General features: G+C 56.8%; 1 protein-coding gene across 1 annotated transcript in view; it reads right to left on the bottom strand.

Moving 5' to 3' along the window:
• Positions 1–16834, bottom strand: part of LOC140895243 (uncharacterized) — a 37318-nt gene extending 20484 nt beyond the window's left edge. The window contains exon 1 of the mRNA XM_073304678.2: positions 16073–16834. Within this exon, the coding sequence (XP_073160779.2) occupies positions 16073–16508 (436 nt within the window). The 5' untranslated portion in view covers positions 16509–16834. The remainder of the gene's footprint in view (positions 1–16072) is intronic.
• Positions 16835–18327: the final 1493 nt, after the last annotated feature.

The raw sequence follows: 18327 nt of genomic DNA, 5'->3' as shown, positions 1-18327 counted from the left end.
TTAAAGAGCCCTGTTAGCACCGCCGTGTTCTCCCCGGGAAGGCACCCACACACTGCAATTCACTCGCCTCGCCCTCTGTTTGGGGAGCTGGACAGATCGCACGTCTGACGTCTCCCACTCTAAGGCGTTTTCTCCAGCCCTTGAATCACTCCTGTGGCTCTGTTCTGTCCCGTTCACGTGGGGACCCAGAACCGGCTGCCCTATTCCTGGCGGTCTCACCAGTGCTGTGCACAGAGGTAAAATCACCTGCCTACTTCTACTTCTAGTCCCCTATTTATACACATTAGCCCTTCTGGTCACCGCTCATATTCAGCCGTTTGTCCACGAGGACCCTGTGGCGGGGTGGACACCCGCTCGGGCCCAGAGGGGTTTAAGGCAGCCCTGGGAGAGGGCTGGGGCAGGGGAAGAGCTGGGCTGATTGGCAGAGGAGCCGCAGCTGGGGGTCACGCCCCAAACAGACCCAGCGGGCCTTATCAAAGCCAGGAGCAGAAGAGCACTCTTCTCCAGCGCTGAGAGGCAGGGACCTGGCTGCAGAGACCTGAATAGGGGACCTAGTTTGGAGCAGGGCTGGGGAAAGGCCAAGGGAGCCGGGGAGCTCGGGCCGAGGAAAGCCCCAGGCTGTGGGCCTGGGAAGGTCTATTAGATATGGGGGTTGCAGGGGCAGCCATGGGTAGGCAGAGGCAGCAGGTCTAAACCCAGCCTTGCCTGGGATGAGTGGCTCACACTGCAGTCTGCCCCAAGGCGCGGGGGCTAGCTGGTGGCTGGAAGGAGCTTACGACTGAGGTGAGGTAGGGATGGCGGGGGGGTTCCCCTGGGAGGGGGAGACCCAGAACTGTGGGGTACTGCCAGGGGGCAGCACCCAGTGAAAGGGGCACCGGGGTCCTGGGAGGGACACGAGAGCCAGCAGCAGGGTGAGACACTGGCCTGAAGAGGGCGCTCCGGAGGCTGGTGAGCTAATTCCCTTAGACGACCAGCAGGAGGCACCGCCTGTGAGTCTGCGTCCCGTTACAGACCCCAAAACCCTTTTCAGAATCACTTTTGTCCAGGATCTGGTCCCCCATCCAGTCCTTCATCCTTGGTGCACGACCTTGCATTTGGCTATATTAAAATGCATTTTGTTTGAATGGGCCCAGCTTACCGAACAAGCCGAATCACTCTGTATGACTGCCCTGTCCTCAGTATCATTCCCCACTCTGCTGGTCGGTGTGTCACCTGCAGAGATTTGATATTTTCTTCCAGATCACTGACGACAATCTTGAACAGCATCAGACCTAGAACTGATCCCTGCAGAACCCCACGAGAAACATCCCCATTCAGTGAGGATTCCCCATTCACAACTACCTTAGAGATCTGTCAGTCACCCACTTCTTTGTTGATTTGTGACGGTACTGAGTCAAACACCCGACAGAAGGCTCTGTCTGTTACATCTACACAATCACCTTCATCAACCAAACTTGTAATTGCAAAGAATGAAATCGGGTTTCTTTGAGAAGACCAATTTTCCCCAGCGCCCAGACCTCTCCCAGCCTGGCATCCCCAGCACCCAGACCTCTCCTAGCCCTCCCTCCTCCTGCTCATCCTCACACTGTGGTACCCACTGGAGGGTGGGACTTAGCTGTCTGAAATGACAGTGCATTGGGCTGCCGATGCAAGCCAGAAGCTGCCCCAGGGCACTGTCCTGTCTCTGACCTGCAGAGCTGAAAAGGAACCACTGTCCCCAGCTCCCAGGGTTTAAACCACAATGGGGCCGAAGCACCACAGATGGATGAGCATCACGCCCACTTCCAAGCCGCCGCCCAGAGTGTAAAAGGGACAGGCCAGCGAGTGTTAACTGCCAGGATCTGGCTTGAATCCAAACCAGGGGGAGTGCTGGGCGCTGGTGCTCTGTTGGCCTGGGCAGGCAGAACTTGGGCACTGACCAAGACCAGGGTCCAGGCACATAGGAGGAGACAGAGCATCCCGTTTACATGGACACAACAGATGCAGGGAGGACGGGTCATTGTCCCCACTGTACAGCTGGGGACCTGGAGCCCAGCGAGGCCGAGTGACTTTCCCAGGGTCACACGGGAGCAGGTGGCTGATCTGAACCTAGATCCCCTAGTCCAAGTCCAGTGCATCATCCTTGCTCTGGGAATCCCCTGTCTGTTTATCCCATCCTGCCGCTGATGGAGCAGGAGGGGCCTGCCCTGCAGTAGGAACCCCGGATTTCTTTCAGCTGGGGCAGGGGGGCTCTGACCCTAGAACGACACCCTCCCCCCACAGAAGTGTGACAGCCCTGTGCCTTCCCAGCTGCTCCCTTTGCAGGAGCTCAGCAGGCAGAGGCGGATGGCTGGCCTCTCTCCTGTCCAAGGTCTCGCTGACTCCAGCCAGGCACCGGTTGCCCCAGTGGGAAAGCCGAGAATGATTCACTCTTGCAAAGAGCTTTCACACGCTCACCCGCCCGGGGACATAGATCAAGTCTCTCAATGCCCATAAATCTCCAGCTTGGCAGCTCTCTGCATAGGGCCTCACCGGCCTGCCTCGCACTTCCTTACTGCTGACAGGGGGCACAGAAATCAGCCTCCCCCGCGAATCTGAACACACCCCGGCTTCCTGCGCCAGCCGCCCCTTCACACGTGGCCCAGCGGGTCCCCAGCCAACACCAGCTAAGAAATTCCTACGGCTTGAGGAGAAACGCAGCCATGGCAGAGACTCCCCTCCCTTTGGCTCCGCTGGGCCCCGGCTCACGCCTGCCTGGTCTGGATCCCTCCTGTCTCGATGTGTGACAGAGCAACCGCACTAGCCTGTGTGGTAAAAGGCTTCTATGTCCAGTCCCTGGGAAGGATCAGCCCCAACGGCTGGAAGCAGCAAAGGCAACGTGATCTCTCCTGGCTCGGGAAGCAGAAGAGAGGCCCCCTCCCACAGATTCCCTGAGCTGCCTCAGGGCCAGACACCAAGCCCAGTGCCCAGGCTTGGATGGCTCAGGAGGCCAGAGCCTTCCTGCTCCACGCTACCTGGCTGGACGCAGTCTAGGCTGGCTTTGAGGGGCAGCTGTCGCCCCCCAAGCCAGGATGTTCTGCTAAAACTTCAGGGAACCCCAAAAGAATTCCTCCCCTCAGCTTGTGCTGAGCTCTAGGTCCTGGGGGGGCCGTGGAGAGGCAGGAGGGGAGAGGGGAATCAGATCATTTGTTTTCGCACTCAGATAAAACAATTTCCGGGTGAGCCTGGGAGAGTCGCTGCCCCTGTCTGGGCCTCAGTTTCCCCCACCTGTGTCATGGGGATGAAGAGACTGACCCCCCTCCCCTGGGTGGGTGATGATATATTCATTAGTGAGGGAAGGTCAACCTGTGCAGAGGGCCAGAGCAAAGCTTAGGGTGAGTTTTGCCCAGGAAGTGACAACCAGGGGGTACCAGGGTGAGTGCCACCGAGAGGAAGGATGATCCAGTGGTGAGGGCGCTAGCCTGCGACTCTGCTCTGCCACAAATGCCTGGGTGACCGCGGGCAAGTCCTTTAATATCTGAGCGCCTGAGTTCTCCAGCTGTTCAATGGGGGAATAGCCCTGCCCTGCCCCACAGGGGTGTTGTGGGACTGCATCCACCAAAGCTCGTGAGGGGCTCAGATGCTTTCTGGGGGGGTGGGGCAGATAAAGACCTTTCCTCGGTAGCAGCGTTTCCCTGATGAAGTGAATTTTGCTCACACAAATTATTCAGAAGGGGGAGCTCGATGTCGGGTGGTGCACAGGTGTGTCTGTGCGTGTGTGTCTGTGCGCACGTGTGTGCCTGGTGTGACAAAGTTCCTCCTCTACCTCGGTGGGTCTTGCGCTTATTGGCGGATTTGCTCACCTTGGAGCTTCACAGCAGCCCTCAGCTCGGCCGTTTTCATGAACCCACAGTCCAGGTCGACTCCTCCTGTGTCTGACCAGGAGTTGGGAGGATCTGGGGGGAACCCAGGCCCGCCCTCTACTCTGGGTCCCAGCCCAGGGCCCTGTGGAATGCAGCTGTCTAGACTGCCTCCTGGAACAGCTGTGTGACAGCTACAACTCCCTGGGCTACTTCCCCATGGCCTCCTCCCAGCCCCTTCCTTATCCTCACCACAGGACCTTCCTCCTGGTGTCTGATAATGCTTGTACACCTCAGTCCTCCAGCAGTCCGCATTCTCACTCTCAGCTCCTAGCACCTCTTGCTCCCAGCTCCTCACATGCGCACCACAAACTGAAGTGAGCTCCTTTTTAAAACCCAGGTTTTTAAACCCTGATTAGCCTGCCTTAATCGATTCGAACAGGTTCTTGATTGGCTGCAGGTGTTCTAATCAGCCTGTCTGTCTTAATTGTCTCTAGAAGGTTCCTGATTGTTCTGGAACCTTCCCTGTTACCTTACCCAGGGAAAAGGGACCTACTTAGCCTGGGGCTAATATATCTGCCTTCTATTACTCTCCTGTAGCCATCTGACCCAACCCTGTCACATATCACCCCCCTCTGCTCAACACTACGGGGTTGGGCAACTTGGGACGTCAGGCAGTGTACTCATGACAAGCCATCTGCATTGCCATGGTGACTTCCATCCCGGTGTTGTATGGTGAATTGGAAACGTTGTAGGGACAGGAACCATCTGGTCACCCTTGCTTTCTTCTCTTTATTTCACTGCATCCACTGGAGGGGTGCATGGTCGGTCACAAAAGTAAACCGTCGACCCAGAAGGTAATAACGTAGTGTTTCCATGGCCCATTTCACAGCTAGGCACTCTCTTTCAACCACGGCATACTTCTGCTCTCTCGGGAGGAGTTTCCTGCTGCGGTAGAGGATTGGGTGTTCTTCATCTCTGACCATCTGCAATAGGACAGCTCCCAATCCCACTGCTGACACCAGTTGTGACAAAGTTCCTCCTCTACCTTGGTGGGTCTTGCGCTTATTGGTGGATTTGCTCACCTTGGAGCTTCACGGCAGCCCTCAGCTTGGCCGTTTTCATGAACCCACAGTCCAGGTCGACTCCTCCTGTGTCTGACCAGGAGTTGGGAGGATTTGGGGGGAACCCGGGCCCACCCTCTACTCTGGGTTCCAGCTCAGGGCCCTGTGGAATGCAGCTGTCTAGACTGCCTCCTGGAACAGCTGGGCGACAGCTACAACTCCCTGGGCTACTTCCCCATGGCCTCCTCCCAACACCTTCTTTATCCTCACCACAGGACCTTCCTCCTGGTGTCTGATAATGCTTGTACACCTCAGTCCTCCAACAGTCCGCGTTCTCACTCTCAGCTCCTAGCACCTCTTGCTCCCAGCTCCTCACACACACACCACAAACTAAAGTGAGCTCCTTTTTAAATCCAGGTGCCCTGATTAGCCTGCCTTAATTGATTCTAGCGGCTTCTTGATTGGCTGCAGGTGTTCTAATCAGCCTGTCTGTCTTAATTCTCTCTTGAAGGTTCCTGATTGTTCTGGAACCTTCCCTGTTACCTTACCCAGGGAAAAGGGACCTACTTAACCTGGGGCTAATATATCTGCCTTCTATTACTCTCCTGTAGCCATCCGGCCCGACCCTGTCGCACTGTGTGTGTGCACACGTGTGTGTCTGTGCGTCTGTGCATGCATGTGTATGCCTGTGTGTGCATGCATGTGTGTGTTTGTGCACGCATGTGCATGTGTCTGTGTGTGCGTGTGCATGTGTATGTGCATCTGTGTTGACGTGTGTGTGCGTCTGGGTGTGGGTACATGTGTGTGTGTGAGTGTGTGTGTGTGTGTTGACGTGTGTGCGCGTCTGTGTGTGGGTACATGTATGAGTGTGTGTGTGTGTGAGTGAGTGTGTGTGTGTGTGTGTGCTCTACACCAGGATTAAAAACACCCGACTCCCAAATCCATCTGGTGCCCTTGTTATTTATTCCTGTTATTAATTAGGGCGGCAGCCAGGAATGCCATTCACGGATGGGGCCCTCTTGTGCTGGGAGCCATACAAAGGAGTCACCAGGAGGATAAGCCCTGCCCCAGAGAGCTTACAACCTACACATCAGACAGGGTGTGACAGGTGGAACTTGCTCCTCCAAAAGATTTTCAGGAGCTGTGGGAATTTTGTGGCTGTGGCAGATCCAGGGGGGCCCAGGCTGCATGGCCCCAAATCTCCTTTCAGTTTGCTGGAAGAAGCTGCCCCTGCAGCCCAAGGGCAGCAGTAAATGTGGCTCTGGCACTGGGGAGAGAGGCAAGGGGTGCAGTGACTGGGCTGTATTTGGGGAAGCATCTGCCTGAGCTCCCCCCTGCACCCGCTCCCCAAATCTCACTGGTCTACGGCCCTCCTGCACCAGATTGTCAGCCACCCTAGGGAGTGAGGAGCCATTGAACATTGGAGCAGAGGGGTTGCCAGTCTGGGTCGGCCCAGGAGTCCATCTAGCCCAGTATCCGGTCTCTGACCATTTCCTGTGCTAGCTGCATCAGAGGAAGGTGCAAGGAATCCGCTATCTAGAATAACCGACCGATAGGGGAAATTTGTTCCTAACCCCGGTCACTAGAGATTGGCAGGAGCCCTGCAGCAGGAGATTTTATAGCCCCCACATGCTTATTGTGTCTAAGGTACCTGTAGCTTGTTCATATCCTTGTCTGCAGGCTTTTTAAAATCCTGCTAAGCTCTTGGCCTCTGCATCATGTGGCAATGAGTTCCACAGGTTAATTATGCATTGTGTATAAATAGTGAGCCTGATTTGTCTCCTGATTTACACAGGCATCAGCCAAAATAACTGCACTGAAGTTAAAGCTCTGGGATGAACCATCCAGTCCTGGTGACTTGTTGCAGGGAGAATTATCATGATGTTCCAGGCCTTCCTCTTCTAACCCTTCAGTCTCTGACTCCCCTCACCTCTCTTACCTGGAAAGTAGGTATTTTCCCCAACTCTTCTGTGCTGGAGACTGATATAAAGGGATCATTTAGCTTCTCTCCAATGTGCTAATCCGCTCTGACTGCTCCCTTTGCCCCAGCTGGACTCACGGACACTCGCCGGCTTCAGCTTCTGCTCTCCCCACAGCATTTATTTGTTTTTCTGTCTCTGGCGATTTGCTCTTCAAATTCTACCGTTCCCCAAATCGCTCACGCTCATTTTACTGGTCCCCACTCAGGCTTGTTTCGGTGGGCCTAGGGCCGCAGCTCCAGCAACCTCTTCACTTTGCGGGTTAGCCACAGTGGTTGTTTCTCCTCCCTGCTTTCTGTTTGCATTTCTGGGTGTGGGTGGCTTCTGGGGCTCCAGTGCGTCCTGCTGCGTAAGGAGCCCCCATGGGGAGGGCCAGGATTTTAATGCGAGGCTCCGGGGTTCGTTCTTTCGAACAAGCTTCCGCAGATGTTTTTAATCCTCTTTCCTGAACATCAGCATCAGAGGGTTAATTTGTGAGGCTGTTCTTCCCCCAAGGATGCTGAACGTAATTACACTGTGGCCCCTGCCACGGAGTGACTCAGCTGAAGGACACACAGCAGACTCCTAGCCCTACCTTTGCTTATATTTGGACCAACCTCCCGTGGACTCTGGTACACTTTGCCCCAGTACAATGAAGAGCTTCAGAATCTGGCCCCTGGGTGTTGCTTAGGACCCAGTCCAGACCAGTCTCTTCGCTCATTACTGCAGACTCAGCTGTCCTGAGAAGATACCATTTACGGTGGCAAGAGATTGCCGCTTCTGGCTGCATCCTGCTGGGACATATGCCAGTTCGGAGCTGGAGTTATTCCTGCTTCAGCAGCTTTGGTGGCCTCTCCATGTTTCTTCATCGCTGTCTTGGTCAGGTGCCCACCACCGGTGGGACCTGCCCCAATTATGGGCCCGATCCTGCAATCACTTTGGTTCACAAATAACTTTATTCCCACGTGGAGTTCCGATGGGCCCAGTCCATTCCTGCCGGGGGCGTCCTGCGATGCTTGGAGCGTGGGCCTTATCTAGTTTCCCAGTCTCAGGCCAGTGTAGGAATAATGCAGCACTGGGCCAGCCCCATAGACTTCAGTTCAGCTACTCATGGGAGTAAAGCCATGTCTTTGCAAGGCCGTTGGCATTTGTCTGATCTGGGATTTGCCTCCTTGCCTGCATGTCTCTGGGGACAATCAGATTCCCAGTGTCTGGGGTCAGTATAGCCCAGGAGTTCTCAAACTGTGGGTCGGGACCCCATTTTAATGGGGTCGCCAAAGCTGGCATTGGTCCTGGGACCCAGCAAGTCTGAAGCCAAAGCCCCATCACCCAGGGATAAAATTACATACCCCTGCCCAGAGCAGAAGCCCTTGGGCTTCAGCTTTGCCCCCCCCCCCCCGCCCAGGAAAGCAGGGCTCGGTGGGGCTTGGTCTTCAGTCCCCGCTCCTGGGGTCGTGCAGTAATGTTTGTTGTCAGAAGGGGGTCGCAATGAAATGAAGCTTGAGAACTGCTGGTCTAGCATTTGGGAGTCCAGTTCTTCCAGGCAACAGGTGCAATATTAATAACAGACCGAAAGCAGACAGGCACCGAGCGGTGACTATGCCCCGTCTTGCAGGTGTTCAGATTCTGCCCAGTAAATGTGATTAGAAGAGTGAAATTCACCCCTTTTACCACAAGGCCGAGACACGCTGTAGCCCCGCTTTGGCCCCTGGGGCTCAAGGGGCATCTCACCCTCAGGTCAGCCTTCAGCAAAGGGGCAAATTCCACCTGGGAGTGAATATATTCATATTTAGTCCCATGAAGTATGAAAATGCAGCCAGTTAACACCTGATGCTTTGTAAATGCAACACTAAGTACAAGCTGTAAATGTATCTGTCTCCCTCACCTCCACCCCACCTCTGCACCGGGAGGAGAGAGAAAACATTCCATAGGAAGGTGCCTATCCCCAGAAAATGGCCCCACTGGCTGTCTTGGACCCGATCACTAGGTGTTTAATTTCAGGAGATGGGCGATAATGGGCTTTTCCTTTTAACTTTCTACACCATTACTCATCCAGCTGGGCTTTTAATTAACCAGATTGCCTGGCTGTATTTTTTTAAATGGGCTTTGAAGTTATTAAATCATGAAATTTACATAATAAATCCATGCTTTTCATAGCCAATTCATCAAAGGATCGGGCTTCATTTTAAAGATTCAGGATCTAATCCCTGCAGTCTTTGCACAAGCAGGATTTCCACTGACTTCAACGGGAGGTACAAGGGCAAGGACAGACCTGGGATACAGATATATAAATATATATTCCTATCAACTAGAGTGAAAACTCAGGACAGAATAAGGTTCCAACACCTCAGGCCTGCAGTACTTGTGTGTTGGCTAACACGCTTGTAAAGTATGTTCCCAGTCCCATTCCTGACTGGTCCACTCGAGGACAACAGCCTACTACTGAGGCATGTTAATAGAGTTACACTAGAGTAATATGATGGAATTGGAAAAGGTTCAGAAAAGGGCAACAAAAATTATTAGGGGTATGGAACGGCTTCCCTTTGAGGAGAGATGAATAAGACTGGAACTTTGTGGCTTGGAAAAGAGATAACTCAGGGGGGATATGATCATGAGTGGTGTGGAGAAAGTAAATAAGGAAGTGTTATTTACTCCTTTTCATAACATAAGAACTAGGGATCACCAAATTAAATTAACAGGCAGCAGGTTTAAAACAAACAAAAGGAAGTATTTTTTCACACAGCGCACAGTCAACCTGTAGAACTCCTTGCCAGAGGATGTTGTGAAGGCCAAGACTAGAACAGGGTTCAAAAAAGAACTAGTTAAGTTCATGGAGGATAGGTCCATCAGTGGCTATTAGCCAGGATGGGCAGGGATGGTGTCCCTAGCCTCTGTTTGCCAGAAGCTGGGAATGGGCGAGGGGAAGGATCACTGGATGATTCCCTGTTCTCTCCATTCCCTCTGGGGCACCTGGCCCAGGCCACTGTCGGCAGACAGGACACTGAAGGACCTGACTTCTGAAGGACCTGACTTCAAACCTGCTAATGACCCATTGAGGGGAGCAGTCATCGCAAATAAATAAAGGCAAATTACAATTCTGTTATTGTCACAACTAGAGCAGAGCAGAGCAAACTGCGGAAGAAACGACCAATATTTGTTTGAATTTCAATTTTTTCCCTGCAAATATCCACAAAATGGAGAGTCACTGGCACAGAAACTTGTGAATGGTGACATGTGAGTTTGAACATTCCTCAGAAGCACAATTCAAACTGTACGTTCAACTGGACCATCCTCCGTCCACACTGGCCTGGTTGGCTCTGCGAGCCACGCAGACCGGGACCAGAACAGCCAAGCAGGACCCGGGTAACCCATGGGAAGAATTCCCTGGTCTGCAGAGCCAGGGTCACTGGCTGGGGCTATTTACGGAATTGCCCCTCATGAATCAATCCCAACAACCTTCTGGCTGGTCACGGAGAAGAGGAACGGCTCTGTTCTGACTCACTCACTGTGACTTCCGTGCTCAGCTGCGCCCAGGCCTCAAGGGTGACCCACCAGCCATGGGGTGAAATGTCTCCGTCTGTGCTCCGCACATGGTCAGCCCAGTGCCCTTGCTCCTGCTCCAACTGAAGCCCAGGGCAAAAGTCCCCTTGCAGCCCTCAGCCCCTCCCTGGGCAAAACCTCCACACAAGTCAAGGAGCAATTTGCCTGAGGAGCCAGCCCCCCTAACAAACTCTCCAGCGTTCCCGCGGCCGGGTATGGTGCTCTAGGAACCAGGGATGGGCGCCGTGGACACAGGTCTAATGATCAGCATTGTCAGCCTGGTCTCTGAGGCCCCTGTCAGTCCCCTGCAAGCCACCCAAAATCTGCCAACAAAGTCACCGTGGCGGCCTGTCACCACAAGGGCCTTGTCAGGCTCTGTCAATAGGCCCCAGCTCCCCTGGCCGCCCGCAGCAAGTGGGCAGGCCCCGCACTCCCCTGCAAGGCTGAGCCCTGACTGCGTGAGCAGCTCTCCTGGTGCCAACCGCTCCTCTTCCCAGCCTCCCTCCCCTACCCCCTGCGCGGCTCCCGCGGGCAGAGGATCAGCAGGAACTTCCGGGCCATCACGCCCCTGCCCGGGCTGGGCTGGGTGAGAAAGGGGCAGTGGTGCCTTCAATCCCGCTCAGGACACCCCCCGCTGCCCGGGCACCCAACCTGATTTAAATCCCGTCTGTGGCAAGTGAACTGAAATTGACCAAATGAAACTCAGCTGATTTCAGAGATTTAAACCAGGAAGTGCCTCCCTGTTAGGGGGTCGGACAGGCATGGTCAGCTCTGGGGACCAGCCCAGCTTCTCCCATATAGGCCGCCCGCAGCGCTTTGGGCTGAGCCTGCAGCTAGGCCCAGGGCCCTGCCGCCCCTTCGCACAGGGGCCGATTTCACCAGGACCCAGCCTGTTTGCGCCTCAGAAAGTCTCCAGACCTGGCCTGGAACATTCTGGTTGCTCTCTCCCCACAGCGTGGGGCTGAGCCCTCCCGAGGCAGCTGGGGCGGGACAGGGCTTCGCCGGGAGAAAGCTCCCCCCACCCTGAGTCTCCCCGCTCGGGATTCACTGACAGCTTTTAACTGGAGACTGGCTGGGTAAAAGCTCTGCTCTGGGGATGGGGGCGGGCGGTTCTCTGGCCTGCCCTGTACAGGAGGTTGGAGACGATTCCTCCTGGTCTTGGCATTGCTGGCCTGTCCGCAGCTCAGGGGCTGGCATCCCGCGTGTTTAAAGCACAAACCTTCAGTAACCCCCCCGCCCCCCTTTCATTGTCTAGAAGCTCCCCCAGCCGCCCCTTTCGGCCCACACGGCTCGCAGCGCTTCCGCAGGAGCGTCCCAGCTTGCCCGGGGTCCAGAGGTTGTGAAAGGAACCGGTCTGACCCGCTCCCTGCTCGCTCCGCCGCCCGGTTAATGATTAAGGCGCGGAGGCAGGAGGGTTCCCGGGCGGTTCTCACCCTGCCCCAGGCGATGGAAAGTGTCTCCCCCGCTCCAGCGCGACCCGTCGCCGGCCGCGCCAGAGCGAGCGCAAGGGAAACTGAAAGCAGGCTCCGGGCTGGAGAAAGACCCACACTGCGTCTCGGGCCCCGCTCCGCTCCGGGTTCAGACACGCTGGGTCGGCAGCCTTTTCACACCTGTTCCCAGGGGCCCAACCCCGGGAGGGAAACACTGGGCCACGCTGCGCTGAGACCCGGGCTCGGGCTCCTGGGGTCGCCGCTAGTCCCGAGGGGAGCAAAGGAAACGGAACCCCCCACGGTGGCTCTCAGTGTGAACGGCCCCAGATGCGCTGCCCCGGGGGGCTGGGCCCCCCTGCGGGGTGCTAGAGCGGGGGGGTGGGGGGCGTTTTCCCGCAGGTTCAGGCTGGCTCCCTGCGGGGAGCCCAGGTCTGAACCATGCTGCGGACAACCAGCCCCGTCCCTCCTCCGTGGGCGGGTCGGTGCTGGCCCTGCAGACCCCTGGGGTGGGGGGCAGATCGCGATCGCTGGGGACTGCTCCCTCCGCCCCTCACTCCTGAGCCCGGGCGCTTTTGATCGCCACGAACCGACCTACCCACATACCCGTGAAATCCGGGATTTGGCTGCGGGTGAAACCTGCGTCAGGGAGTGGCAGAGAGACCCGCGCACCCAATAACCCCGAGGTGGCCGGGCCCGTTCACACTGGGACCAGGAGCAAAGCCCCGGAGCAGGGGGAGGAATTGGCAAGGCGTGTGACGGCCGGCAGTGCTGCGCTGGGCAGAAGCTGGGGGGGACGGGACGCACCGAGATCATTAACAGTTCGCTTCGAGTTTGGGGGGCTGTGGTCGGTTGACCGCGCCAGGGACCGGCTAAGGAGCGAGGCTGGAAAGTGGGTTCACAGTAGATAAGGTTTTGGGGGAGCGGAAGCCCCCTAATTTCCCGTCGCTTCCTCCTGAAAAGCTTTGCTCTAATGAGAAAGGAAAGCCCGGACTTTCGGTCTTGGAGCCTGGCGGGGGCAGATGCTGAAGCCAAGGCAGGGTCCCAGCTAGGCTGCCAGGCCCCTGGTCCAGTGGCGCGGTGCGGCGCAGGTCGCTATTATTGCGCAGTAACGCAGGGATCGAAAAGTCCCGTGCGGGGAGCCTCGCGGGTCTCTTCCCTCTCCTGCCTTGTGTTGGAGCAGCAAGACCCCCGGGAGCCCAGAGCCGGGCACAGAGGCAGGCAGGGCAAGACCCCCAGGGGCACAGAACTGCCGGGCTGGGGGCCTCGGCACGGGGCATTTCGCCTGGAGCTGCCTGGCCCAGGACCGGGACCCAGGGAGCGAGGGAAAATGAGGAATCGCAGAACCCGCTCCCGCCCCCAAGCGCCCTGCCCTGCGGGACTCGGGGACCCCGCCCGGGAGCGGGTTGTGTCCTGGGGCCGCAGGGTTTCCGAGGGCTCTGCCCGCAAGGTCCCGGCCAGGTTTGTTGCGGGTTTCGCTGTCAAACGCACGCGCCGCCCTGTGCAGATTTTGACCCCCCGGGGCCCCATTTCCCCGCCTGGGGCTCGGTGACCGGGAACCCAGTCCCGGCCCGGCCCCAGCCCGCAGGCCGGGGCCCCGCGGCGGCCGGGGCAATTCGCTGGTTGCAAGAAAAGGCCGCTCCCGGCAGGAGAAACCTGGTGGCTGAGGCGCAAACCCGCGGGCGCGATTTCCCAGCGGGACCCGTTCCCTGCCCGATCCCCTGAGCGCGGGTGGCCGCCCGCCCGCCGGGGCCTCTGGCCGTCCCAGCTTCTGCTGCTCGCCCGTTTCGCGGGGATTTCCATTTCCAGTTTTTGTAATTTCCGTTTAATTCTATTGGACCCAAACGCTTTGAAAATGTGCGGGCCGCAGCTGGCAAGGCAAAGGCCCGGTGCCCCCCGAACCCCTCGGTCCGTCTAAACGTCATTCCTCGGTCATTCTGCCGGCCTTGTGAGACCATTGCCGCTAGACAGAGAGGGGGGTGCATGGGGATAGATAGATAGATAGATAGATAGATAGATAGATAGATAGATAGATAGATAGATAGATAGATAGATAGATAGATAGATAGATAGATAGATGGGTGTATGGGGATAGATAGATAGATAGATAGATAGATAGATAGATAGATAGATAGATAGATAGATAGATAGATAGATAGATAGATAGATAGATAGATGGGTGTATGGGGATAGATAGATAGATAGATAGATAGATAGATAGATAGATAGATAGATAGATAGATAGATAGATAGATAGATGGGTGTATGGGGATAGATAGATAGATAGATAGATAGATAGATAGATAGATAGATAGATAGATAGATAGATAGATAGATAGATAGATAGATAGATAGATAGATAGATAGATAGAGGGGGTGGATGGGGATAGATAGATAGATAGATAGATAGATAGATAGATAGATAGATAGATAGATGGGTGTATGGGGATAGATAGATAGATAGATAGATAGATAGATAGATAGATAGATAGATAGATAGATAGATAGATAGATAGATAGATAGATAGATAGATAGATAGATGGGTGTATGGGGATAGATAGATAGATAGATAGATAGATAGATAGATAGATAGATAGATAGATAGATAGATAGATGGGTGTATGGGGATAGATAGATAGATAGATAGATAGATAGATAGATAGATAGATAGATAGATAGATAGATAGATAGATAGATAGATGGGTGTATGGGGATAGATAGATAGATAGATAGATAGATAGATAGATAGATAGATAGATAGATAGATAGATAGATAGATAGATAGATAGATGGGTGTATGGGGATAGATAGATAGATAGATAGATAGATAGATAGATAGATAGATAGATAGATAGATAGATAGATAGATAGATAGAGGGGGTGGATGGGGATAGATAGATAGATAGATAGATAGATAGATAGATAGATAGATAGATAGATAGATAGAGGGGGTGGATGGGGATAGATAGATAGATAGATAGATAGATAGATAGATAGATAGATAGATAGATAGATAGATAGATAGATAGATAGATGGGTGGATGGGGATAGATAGATAGATAGATAGATAGATAGATAGATAGATAGATAGATAGATAGATAGATAGATAGATAGATAGATAGATAGAGGGGGTGGATGAGGATAGATAGATAGATAGATAGATAGATAGATAGATAGATAGATAGATAGATAGATAGATAGATAGATAGATGGGTGTATGGGGATAGATAGATAGATAGATAGATAGATAGATAGATAGATAGAGGGGGTGGATGGGGATAGATAGATAGATAGATAGATAGATAGATAGATAGATAGATAGATAGATAGATAGATAGATAGATAGATAGATAGATAGATAGATAGATAGAGTCCGATCTTTACACTCTAATCTCTCTGTCCCCACACCCCCTGTCTGTCTCTCGGCAAGGATCCCCTACTCCGGCAGAAGGAGGGAGGAATGGAAGTGGCAGGACCGGCTCACAAGGCGGCCCTCTGCGGTGTTGTGGCCCTGTGGACCCCGGGAGAGCAGAGAGACCAGGGCGGGGCTGTGATAGTTTTGGGCCCAGCTCCTGAGCGTGCGGACCGGGCTGTGGAGCCGCAGGGGACCCGCAGAAGGCGCCCCGAGGCTGACCCCAGGGAAGTGGGCCCGATGAGGAGAAGGCCGCACCCAGCCGCGGCCCACTGCGCTCCGGGATCGTGCCCTGCTCCGCTGCGGGCTCTGTTGTGATCCGAAAGCAAAATCCCGACCCCCCCAGCAGCCCCCTTCGAGTGCCCTGAGGCCGAGGGGTCTGGGCCCTGCCTGTGACTCGGGACTGGCCAGGCTCTGGGTGCGCGGGGCGGGCCGTGTCTCCAGCCGACCCTGCGGCATCCGGGACCCCTCGGGGAGGGAGGCGAGCCGGGGGATATCAGCGGGCAATGGGGGGACCCATCGGAGAGAGACATTTCCTCCGCGCCCTGGGCAGCGCGTTTGGCAGCTGGCGGTGGCCAGGCTTTACTCCGGTTTCCCCAAGTGGGATTCCCCACTTCCTACCTCTTCCTTCTGCCTAAAATCCCCCCCTGAACCCGCCTGGCTCCCAGCCTCTGCCCCGCAGCGAATGCGAGCCGGGGAGCCCGGAGCTGGCACACGAGAGGGGGGCTCTTTCCCAAGGGGATGCGGCCGCCCTGGGGAAGAGTCCCCGGGAGTTCCCTCCCTCTAGGGAAGTTACTGGTCGCTGCGCCCTGGGCCCCCGGTCTCCTGCCCCCTTGAGAGCTGTTACTCACCGTGGAAGTCTGAGAGCCGGGGGACCATCATTCCAGCGCGGATCCAGTGCTCCAGCGGGAACGATCCAGCCACTGCCGCGGCCTTCAGGTGCTCCGGGCCGGGCTGAGGCAGGTGGGCGAAGCCGGGATAAGGGAAAGCAGGGTGCTGGCCCCCCAGGGCCCCGATCGAGTACAGGGGGGACGGGTACATGGCCGGCAGGGCGCTCAGTCCGGGAGGGGGCAGATGCAACAAGCCAGGCTTGGGGATGAATCCCGGGGCAGGCAGGGGGGCCGTGCCCTGGGGCGCACGGGGAGACGGCGTCTCTGTGCGGGCACAGGAGCCGGGGCTCCCCGCCGAGCTCTCGGGGCTCAGCCCCTGCGGGGAGGCGCTCGGAACGGGCCGGGGGGGCTCCTCAGCCAAGAGGGCGTCGATCCGAAAGTTCTTGGACTTCTCCATGGGGGCTGCACGGCCCGGCCCCCTGCGGACCCAGCGCCCTCGGGAGAGACGCGGGGGGCCCCTAGGCCACCCCAAGCCCCGCAGACTCGCTGCTCCCCGGAGGCAGGAGCTCCCCGCTGCGGCGTCACTCCTCACGGGACCGTCCGCAGCCTCCTCCTAGGGCAATCCCTGCTTCTTCTCCAGGGGGCCGCCCGGGTCCCTTCACCAGGGCTCCCAGCCCCAGGGCGCCTTCACCCCCAGCCTGAGCGCACCTGCAGCGGTTCCGGCCGGGATGGGGGTCCTGGTGCTAGAAAGTTTCGCCGCTCGAGCGACTGGTGGCTTCTTTGCAGGCACCTCCCTCTCTCCTCCTCCTCCTCCTGCTCTGGCTCCTTTTCCCCCCCCCGCTCCCCGCCCGGCCTCTGGACAGCCTCCCCCCGCCCCTGGACAGCCTTCTCCCCTCCCCGCCTCTGGACAGCCCCCTCCTCCCCCCCCCGGCCTCTGGACAGCCTCCCCCTCTCCCCGCCTCTGGACAGCCCCCCCCCGGCCTCTGGACAGCCTTCCCCCCCTCCCCGCCTCTGGACAGCCCCCCCCGCTCCCCCCCGGCCTCTGGACAGCCTCCCCCCCCCCGCCCCTGGACAGCCTTCCCCCGCTCCCCGCCTCTGGACAGCCCCCCTCCTCCCCCCCGGCCTCTGGACAGCCTCCCCCCCGCCTCTGGACAGCCCCCCCCGCTCCCCCCCGGCCTCTGGACAGCCCCCCCCGCCTCGACACAGGGTGCCTTGGGTTCATCTCCCCTCCACCTGCCCCTTTGCTCCCGGGTCTTCATTGGCTCCCACCGCCCCCCGCAGCCCCTCTGCTGCCCCCGGGCTTTGGACTCCTCCCTGATGCTCGAGCGACACCCCCTTTGCGGGTCAGATCAGAGCCAAACTCCAGTTTGGAACAGGTGGGATCCGGAGGGCGAGGCTGGGAGACCAAGGGCAGGGGGGACTCGGGGCCTGAGCACAGGCCCGTTACACCAATGCCCGTCTCCCCAGGACTGCAGGGCCCCGGGGCTGGCGTGTGCGGTGCCTTTGGCTGGTGGTTGTCGGACCCGAGGTGGCGGCCGCCCGGGAAGAGACCGTAGCCAGCACGACACGGGGAACGTCAAACACAAAACGAATTCTGCGAATTTTCAGTCCGAATCTCGATGAAATTTCAACACGAATTTAAACACCCAGGCGGCCAACGGGAACCGGCGAGATCCGAGGAACAGACTCGCCAGTAACTCGAGGGCGCTTAAGTAATTGTTACTATGGGGGGGGGCTCCTTAGCTCTGAATTGCGTGGCAAAGAGAGACCCAAAATATGTTGCTAACTGTAAAACACCCCCACCCCCACTGGGACCCCCTCCCGGCAGCCCAGCTCTGCGGCCGGAGCGATCTAGTCTGCTTGGGGCAGGTCGGTTGCACCCCAGCGCTCGCCCTGTTGTTGTGTGTCCCGCCCGCCCCAGCCCCTGCCTGCTGCTCAGGGCCCCTGGCTAGAGGACGCGACTCGCCCCGCCTGGGCTTGTCCGTTTGGTGCGTTATTTGATTTGGCCCCGTTACTACCCGGGCCAGGCAGCCTCCTACCTCCTGCCCGGGGGGCGGGTCTGGCCCTGCTCCGGGGCCAAGGGGGGGCGGTTCGCAATAAGGTGCGTTTCCAACCCTCCGTGGAGCCAGTGGAAGTCTGGGGTCGCTGGCTTTGGGCCAGGCCCGAACCGTTGGGTCTGAGAGGGAGACTGAAGCCCCCCCCCCCCCGCCTGGCTACTCCCCCCCACACACACACACAACCTGCCTCGCAATCAGGCGCTGTCACCTGCGCAATGA

This window comes from Lepidochelys kempii, chromosome 11 (assembly GCF_965140285.1).
Source record: "Lepidochelys kempii isolate rLepKem1 chromosome 11, rLepKem1.hap1, whole genome shotgun sequence".
NCBI lineage: Eukaryota > Metazoa > Chordata > Testudines > Cheloniidae > Lepidochelys > Lepidochelys kempii.
This window is presented reverse-complemented; position numbering and strand designations above follow the sequence as displayed.